The sequence below is a fragment of the Vombatus ursinus genome, unplaced genomic scaffold (assembly GCF_900497805.2).
Source record: "Vombatus ursinus unplaced genomic scaffold, bare-nosed wombat genome assembly UNPS02014884.1, whole genome shotgun sequence".
NCBI lineage: Eukaryota > Metazoa > Chordata > Mammalia > Diprotodontia > Vombatidae > Vombatus > Vombatus ursinus.
The window spans coordinates 1,668,899-1,677,999 of NW_020954662.1; the positions used below are offsets into that span (position 1 = coordinate 1,668,899).

Genomic DNA, 9,101 nt, shown 5'->3' on the forward strand with positions numbered 1-9,101 from the left:
TTCTTTCTTTCTTTCTTTCTTTCTTTCTTTCTTTCTTTCTTTCTTTCCTATATGGGTTAAGTGACTTGCCCAGGGTCACACAGCTAGTAAGTATCTGAGATTGGATTTGAACTCAGGTCCTCCTGACTCCAGGGCTGGTGCTTTATTCACTGCACCACGTAGCTGCCCCCAAACTACTTTTCCAGATTTATCTTAATTTATCTACTTGTTTCAGTGTTGTGGCCAAAGTAGCCAACTCGTCATCTCCCCCAAATTTCCTATGATCTCCCCTCTCTGGGTCTTTGTTCCTCACAAATCTCTCCCTCTACCTCTTCACCTGTTTTAATTTTACACATCTAGCCTACCCAAGGTCACACAGGTGCTTAGCAGTAGAACCTGTCTCTACCTGAGTCCCTGTTTGAATACATATGTGTATGTATAAGCAGTGGCATTAGTGGATGGAGAGATATGTGCTTGGAGGTAGGAAGACCTGCATCAGAATCCCTAGTCAGATGCTCTTCAGGTGTATGAGTCCCTTAAAGCTCTTTCAGCCTCAGCTTTCCCATCTATAAAATGGGGACAATAATACCACCTACCTTCCAGGGTTGTTGCGAGGATCAATGGAGTTAATAAATGTAAGGTACTTTGCAAACCTTTACGCGCTATATAAATGCTAGCTAGTGTTGTTATTCTATATACATAGCTCTCTTTGCCTCTCTGGCCCTTTTCTTGGGATGCTTCTTCTTCCAGACTCTCTTTCAGAGCTTTCTTCTCTCTGGGACTGTGCAAAAGAGTGATGAGTTGGGAGACAGAAGATCCGTGTTTAAGCTTGGGTTTTGCTGCTTTCGCTCCAGCCAGGTGAGCTTGGGGAAGTCGCTCCATTTTCTCCTCCAAAATGGAGATGGTAGATGAGGTGGTTTCCAAACTCCCTTCTGGCTTGAACTCAAAGTTCCCAGGCTCCTTCTCTATGTGTGTCTGGGGATGGGTTGATCTTTCTCTCTTGGTTCAATGCCCAGCTGGGCATGGAAGGGGCCGGATGAATGTGCTGGCTTGAGCAACCACAGGGTGACCCAGGCAGTCCTTGGGGGCAAAGGCCTCCAGCTGAAGGTGTGTTGTTGGGATGGTGGTTATTTCTATAAGTTGGTAGCTGTGTGAGGCAGCTGAGATGGGGTGGAAAGAGCCTGGGCAGGAGGTAGGAGACTGGAATTTGAGTCCTGGCTTTGATACTAATAAACAGTGTGAAAATAAGTCATTTATTTGGCTTGGATATCAATAAGCAGAGGGGAAATAAGTAATTTCCCCTCTCTGGGCCTCAGCCTTGTCATCTGTCAAATAGGGATGGGGAATTGTGCTAAATGATTACTTTTCTAAAATTCTATGTTTCAACATCTTATATTCTAAGATTTTCCCAAATTCTGACCTTCTGTACTCTAAGGTCCCTCCTAGCTCTGACATTGTGTGTTCTGGACATTCTCTGTTCTGAAGTTCCCCCGCCCCCCAGCTCTGACATTCTGTGCTCTAAGGGCCCTCCCAGCTCTGACACTTTGTGTTCTAAGGGCCCTCCCAGCTCTGACATTCTATATTTTAAGGCCCCTTCCAGTCCTGACATCCTATGTTCTAATATACTCCCCAGCTGTGAGGTTCTATGTTCTAATATTCTGTTTTAGGAGCCCTCCCAACTTTGCCATTCTATGTTCTAAGGCTCCTTCTAGCTCTGTGTGCTATCATCCTATGTTCTAATATCCTTCCCAGTTCTGACATTCTGTGATCTAAGGGCCTTCCCAGCTCTGACATTCTTTATTCTAATTTTCCTTCCAGACCTGTCATTCTACATTCTTGCATTCTAAATCTTAAGGTCCCTCCCAGTTCTGATATTCTATGTCCTAAGGGTCCTTCAAGCTTTTACATTCTGTTCTAACATTTTGTGTTCTAAGATCCTTTCCAGCTCCTACATTTTCTATGATAGTCTCTAAAGAAAGGTTCTAATCTAATCCAGTAGCTAGCTGGTCAGAGCTTTTGATTACCCCCAGGCTCTAAAAGATGTTCTCTTGAATCTGGGCTTCTGTGGCTGGCCTGAGGGTGCCGGATACAATGTGGGTGAAGATCTGAGCATGGGTGGGGTTGTTTGAGTCTTGTGGTCAGAGTGACTAGTGGTGTGAATCACAGAGGGGGAGGATGCACAGAGAAAGATGCACGTAGGAGCTGAGAGTCTGAGTCATTGTGGGTGTTTGTGGATGTGTCCAGGTACGAATCTTCAGTAATCTGGGAGACTGTTTGGGTGCGGATCTCCAGAAGGTTGGGTTTACCCCTGAGTGCACAATGGTTTAGGACACAAAGTGGCAGATGTACCCTACCAGCATGTCTAGCCAGAGAGACTGGGTCCATGCTGGGTCCTAATGCTCTCCTCACCAAGGCACCCTAGCATGTGGGATGAGGGATAGAATAACCCAGGCAGATGCTGTGTTTGAATGGAATGCTTCTGAGCCTGCAGTCATCTCCTCATAGGAACAGGGAGATCCTGGGGGGGAAGGGGAGTTCAAGGGGACTCAACGCCAGAATGTCTGAGAGTGAGTGTGACGGGACTGGTCATGGGATGCTGTAAGAATCAGAGGTGACCCAGAGCTGCATGGGCTGCTTTGGCCAGATAGTGGGCTCCCCTTTGAGGAGGACTTCGAGCTGAAGCTGAATGGATGACCAATGGTTCAGTGAATCGTAGAGGGGACTCCTCTTCAGACATGGGCTGGGCCACTTGGCTGCTGAGATCTCTTCTAGCTCTATAGTTGCAACCCTTTAAATGATGTGCCAAAGGTCACATGGGTACTGGGCATCAGGAAGGGAATCTGAACCAAGGCCCTCCAACTCTAGAAATGAGCCACCGCTCCATGCTGACGTCCTTTGCCTTAGACATCGGTCTCAGCTGATGCTTCCCTCTGGGCCCTGGTACTGCCTCCTTGGCATTGTTAAGGCCTTCTTAAATGTGGTTTTGTCTCCTTCTAGGGAGGGTTAGTCAACCTATGAATGCTTAGAAAATGATGTAAACAGTGTTGTCTTATGGAAAGACCCCTGGGCGGAGAGGCAGGAGAGCTGGGTTTGAGGCCGTGATCAGCTCTAATATGCTGGGCTCCACCTCTTTCCGGATCCATCTTCTCATCTGTAGGGGCAGCATTCGAACCCAAGTCTCTTACTTCTAGTTTAGGGCTCTTCCCATTGCAACATGCTGCCTTTAACTTGATCAGTGACAAAGATAATATCAGGGGACAAGCCTGGCCATAACAATAGCTAGAATGATGATAACAACAGACTAGTAGCTAGAACATTTCTATAGCATTTTAAGATTTGATCCTCATAACAGCCTTGGCAGGTAGGCACTATTATCACTCTTCCCCCATTTTACAGATGAGAAAATGGAGGCAAACAGAAATTAAAGGCTTTCCCAGGGCCATATAGCTAATATGTGTCTGAGGCAGTATTTGAACTCAGGTCTTCTGGACTCCCAAGTCATTGTGATACCTTAGGCTATCTATATCTGCTGATTGAGGATTGTGAACATAGGGGGGCATTTCCCTGCCAACTTCATGTCCTGACTATTGTGATCAAACAAAAGGATCAGGCTTTAGTTTGAAATGGGGCCAAGTAGAGAAAGATCCACCATCTGAGACATGGGGCTGGGTTGTGGGCGCCAGGGAAGCAGATATGGCAACCTCCTTCCAAGGTCCCTCACCCATCCAGAATATCCAGCTGTTTCCAGTTGGAAGGCCAAGAAGGAGCAACTTACCATTGGAGTCCTCTGTTCCTCTGGGGATATTTGGGTTTTCTATAGGAAACAAAATAGGAGAAGAGTATTAAGGGCCTGAGCAAAGTCCCAGAGGGGTGGAGTGAAAGCCAGTCCCTACGGGATGGAATGAGGCCTGAAAGACTGACCTTGGGGTGGCTTTTGGAGTCAGAGACTCAAAGGCTGTGTTGTAGAATGCACTAAGTCCTGGCTTTGTGGACATCCCACCTTGGACATGTACTACCTTGTACTTCTTGGGGCCTCAGTTTCCTCATCTGTAAATGAGGGAGGTTGGAATAGATGATCTCGAAGCTTCCTTCTGGTGCTAAATCTATGATTCTGTCATCACACTGACTTCCTCCGGGAGAGTTGAGGTGGATGCCCAGAGGTCATTCTTCCAGGGGATTGAATGAGATATTTGTAAAGCACTTAGCACAGTGCCTGGCACATAGTAGGTGCTATATAAATGCTTGTATCCTTCCTACAACACTGCCTCCAAATTATCCAACTTCAAAGCCCTGTACAAATGAAAGACTGTTATTTTCATGAAATTTCTATAATAATAATAATAATAACAGTAATAGCTAACATTGTAATATCTCTTTAAAGTTTGCAAAACACTTTATAAATATTGTTTTATCATCCTAACTCTCTTGGGAGGTAGGTGCTGTTTTTATCTCCATTTTACAGATGAGAAGACTGAGACACACAGAGGATAGATCACTGGGAGGAACCCCATGGACATCAGCCCCGTTGTGGACTGGGTCCTCTTAAGAGAACATCGAGAATGACCTCACAACCTCCCTCTGTTCCGGCCCTCACTCCCCCTGGTTGTTGGAGCGTTCTTTTTTTGTGTTTAATCTGATTTTCTCATACAGTATGTCCAGGTTATTTCTTTGGGCTTGGTGCTTTGCAGCTCCAAATCCATGATCCCTATGGAGCAGAAGAGCTGGGTGGTGTCCTGATTACCACTTTTCTAGAATTGGGTGGGGGTACAGACACAGTCACAGCAGTCTTTTAATCCCTGGGCAAAGGGACACCTCTCTTATGGCCTTCATAGGATTTGGAGCGGGAAGAGATGATCTAGTTCAATATTTCACAGTTGAGAGAAAGGAAATTACTTATCTAAGGTCACACTGAGAGTAAGTAGCAGAGACAGGATTTGACCACAGGTCTTCTGCTTCCAAATGTAATGATCTTCTCCTTACACCTCCTACTTCCCGAGCCCCAGCTGGGCTTCTGATCCAAAGAGTGCCCCTCCTCAATCCCTACCTAGGGGTCCATTTTTTTCAGATTAAGTTTTGGAGCTGGAAGAAGCCCTAGAGATCATAGACGTAGAAGTGACTTTAGAATTTGTGTAGTCCAATCTCTCATTTTACAAATGGGGAAACTGAGGCCTAGAGAGGCTAAGTTAAATATAAGGTTATATTCTATAACTTACAAGGTTGACTTATAAGTCCAAAGTTACACAGCTAATAAGTCATACAGCCAGGATTAAAATATGGGTCATCAGATTCCAAATCCAGTGCTTTTTCTACAGTGTACAAGGCAGGGAAGCAGTCTTGGAGTCAGGAAGACTCAAATTCAAATCTTGCCTTAGACACCAGTGACTTGGAAAAGTCATTTAATTGTCATGCGTTTCACTTTCCTCCTCTGTAAAATGGGGAATATTAGGAGAACTCAAGGTTATTGTGAGAATCGAATGAGATAACATGTGTGAAGTGTTTTGCAGAACTTAAAGCGCTATATAAACTCTCGCTATTATCAATACTATTATGATTAGTTAATAGATGTCCATCCCTAAGCCGGCCACTTCGATCCCTGTGGCTCAGATGCGATCCTTCCTGCAGAGAACAGACCTGTTCTTCTAGGCACGGAAGCCAGGACTCGCCCTCCTCCACCCCACTCCAGTCCCAGCTTGGGCTGGGTTCCCTACCAAATACGATGAGGCGGGTGTGGGTGTCGGTGGAGCCCAGGGGGTTCTGGGCCGTGCATCGGTACATGGAGCCGTTGAGCTCGGCGGGCACTCTCTCCAGCACCAGCTCCTTCCCGTCGTGTTCTGTACTGCCATCCAGGAGACGGCTCCCCACGCGGGTCCACGTGAACAGCGGCTCAGGGAAGACTTCGTTCTGTGGAGCGGAGGAGAGGGGTTAGGTCACCACACACGTCAGGCTGGTGTCTATTGCTAGAGACGGGAGGGGAGGCTGGGGAGGACCCTGGCTGGGGATGACCCTGGCGGGGGTTGCCTGCGCCTCGGTGGAGTGATCCCCCTGCCCCCTTTAGTGGATGGGGTGCTGATTGTCAATTCCTCCCCCTGCCCCTACTTCCCTTGAACCCTGGCTGCCTCGGGACCCCGAGTAGGGCTCCTGACCTGAAAGCCGTGGACCAGGATCCTCACGGTATCTCCCACTCGGGCTCTGGTGGGCGTCATCATGATTTTGGGGCCTTTGGGGGCAACTGCGTAAAGAGAGAGGAGAACAGAGTAAGGGGCAAGACACTGAACTTGCCTGTTGTACTGGGCGAGGGCAGGGAGAGAAACAGAGCCGGAATCTGCTCCTCCCACGAACCTGCCTCATTGTCCTTCAGCTGTTTATCACTAACCTCTGAGCTCTCTGCTAGTCTCCCTGCCTAGGGTCATGGACCATTAGAGCTGGGAGGAGCCTTAGAATGTGGAATGCCAGAGCCTAGAACTGAGCTTGTCAGAGCTGGAAGGGACTATAGAGCATAACGTGCATAACGTGTCAGAATGCGGAGGGGGCTCAGAGCCTAGACTTGCAGAGCTGGAAATATTTACTAATTATGTACATTTTATTTCCCTACAATAGAAAGTAAGCTGCGGGATAACAGGCACAGTTTCCTTTTAATAATTGTTCCAGGGGTGTGTCTCAGCTGGTCCTGAGAGCTGATTGCCAAGTTTTCAGTGTGAGCATTTACGCCTCAGAAATTGGCAAGGGCTATACATCAGGGCTTGATTTTGCGTTTTGTTGACTGTCAGGCTCAGAGGTGGGGAACCTACGGCCTCGAGGCCACATGTGGCCCTCTAGGTCCTCAAGTGTGGCCCTTTGACTGAATCCAAACTTCACAGAACAAATCCCCTTAATGAAAGGATTTGTTCTGTAAAACTTGGACTCAATCAAAAGGCCGAACCCAAGGACCTAGAAGGCCATATGCGGCCTCAGGTTTCCCACCCCGATTAGTCTTAGGAAAATGATGGAGAAAATGTTAAAATGCACCATTAAACTTGACAAAATATGTCCTACACCCTTTTTGAAAATCTGGTTGTTAAACATTTACCAGCACACCCTTGATTGTCGTCCCACTGCTTTGTATATCTTTGTTTGCATGTTTTCTCCCTCATTAGACTGTGAGCTCCTTGACTGTCTTTTGTGTCTCTATATGTGCCCAGTGCTTGGAACAGCACCTGGCACATAGTAAGTGCTTAACAAATGCCTATTGAAAGGACGAATGAAAGAATGAACGAATGGACATTGAATGTTGGAACTGGGAACTTAAAGATCATCCCTTCTGGCCCTCTCATTTTTCAGATGAGGAAATTAAGGCAGCTAGCCCATGATCACAGAACTAATTCAGAGCTGAGACTAGAATTCAGACTTTATGAAGGCTGATCTTTCCATTCCACTCTTAAGTTGGGGACAAATTGTGAAAAGCATTGAATGCCAGGTTAAATAAGGTGGTGTCAGAACTATGAGTTAGGAAGACTGATTTTGACTTGTCAGTGTGTGGGCTATCATGGGGAAGGGCCGGGGGGCCTAGATTTAGGGGGAATTAGTGAGTTGGCTATCTCACTAATCCAGGTAAGGGGTGATGAAGGGTTCGCCTTGTTCGCAGCTCCACAAAGTCCCCAAGCTGAGGGGACAATTCAGATATTTCTTACCACTCCCTGCTAATCACATCACTCCCAGACCCCTCCTTGAGCCCCCTCCCCTCCTAGGCCTGGATGTCAGCATGAATGAGTCTGGGGGAGGAATCAGGGGCCTGCCCAGGGTCAAGTGCTATCTGGGGCCTCTCCTCAGCCCCCCACAGTGCCTGTGAGTGATGACATGCCAGGCTGCACCTGCCAATTAGCTCCTGGCAGTGGAAATTGCCTGGTTGGAGAAGATGTAGAGAAGGGCCACCTGCACAGATGGAACTGTCCCCCTTCCCCCACCGATCCCCCCACTGTAACATACCACTAGGTTCCAGCCCCTCCCCCCTCCCAGGGACCAGTATTTGGTGTTTAGGGCGCACAGTGGGGATGAGAGAACAGGATGTCCAAGACGGACATTTCAGCTTGGTGACCACAGAATGGAAGAGTGGGTGGACAGAAGGAGGTGCTGACAGGCTCCTCCCTCCCAGCCCCAAGTCACCTTCTTCAGTTCCCACTTTGCTAGGCTTCTCACCCCCACTACCCCCATGAGGCACCATGGAAGGAAACCTTTGAGGGCAGAGGACCTGGGTTTGAATCCTGGGGAACCTCAGACACGTCACCTTCACTCTGAGCCTCAGCTTCCTTTTCTGTTAAAGGAGAGACTTAGAATATGTGATTTCCCAGGTTCCTTCCTGTCTAGCTTCAAAGCCTATGGTACCGAGACTCCTGGTGGGGTTGAACTCTGGCACTTAGTATCGCTATGTGCCCCTAGTCACTTCCTAGAGAGGGAAGACTCTGCCTGTGGCCTGGGGCTGTCTCAAGAGATGAATGGAAGTAAGGTAAGGGAGCAAGGTTTGAGGACAGATGGGTTGTGGTCTTGGCCCAGCCAGACCCCACCACTGAGAGGCGAGAGGGCTACCGCTGCTCCTGGTGGGAGAAAAGTCTGCCCCTGGCTATGCTCCTGTCAGGTCTGGGGCTGCCTATGCCAGCCTCCCAGGCTTCCCAAGGCTCCACTCCCCAAGCTAGTCTTATTACCCAGGCAACGGTCCCCTGGGTCTGATCTGTTCTCTCCCTGTCATTGGGATCAGCTGTTTGTGAGCCATGCTGCATGAGGATGCTTGGGGGAAAGAAGGGTAAGTTTTTCAACAAGTGGAAGCCTCAGATGGGCTGAGCTGCAGGATGTGGGGAAGGGGTTCACCTGGGTCCAAAGTATCATTGAACATCAGTGCTTAAGGGCCTTAGAACATATACTGCCAGAGCTGGAAGGGGCCTTAGAACATAGGATGTCAGAGCTGAAAGGAGCCTTAGATCACAGAATGTCAGAGCTGAAAGGAGCACAGGATATCAGAGCTGGGAGGGGCCTTAGAACAGAGAAATGTCAGAGCTGGGAGGGGCCTTAGAACACAGGATGGCAGAGCTGGGAGGGCCCTTAGAACACAGGATGTCAGAGCTGGGAGGGCCCTTAGAGCACAGGATGTCAGA

At 48.2% G+C, this 9,101-nt stretch overlaps 1 protein-coding gene across 1 annotated transcript in view; it reads right to left on the minus strand.

Annotated features, from left to right (window-relative positions):
* Nucleotides 1–9,101, minus strand: part of IGSF21 (immunoglobin superfamily member 21) — a 161,730-nt gene that overhangs the window by 1,894 nt on the left and 150,735 nt on the right. Inside the window, exons 5-7 of the mRNA XM_027842809.1 lie at nt 6,123–6,208; nt 5,688–5,880; nt 3,755–3,793 (exon numbers count right to left, since the gene is read on the minus strand). Coding sequence (XP_027698610.1) covers nt 3,755–3,793; nt 5,688–5,880; nt 6,123–6,208 — 318 coding nt within the window. The remainder of the gene's footprint in view (nt 1–3,754; nt 3,794–5,687; nt 5,881–6,122; nt 6,209–9,101) is intronic.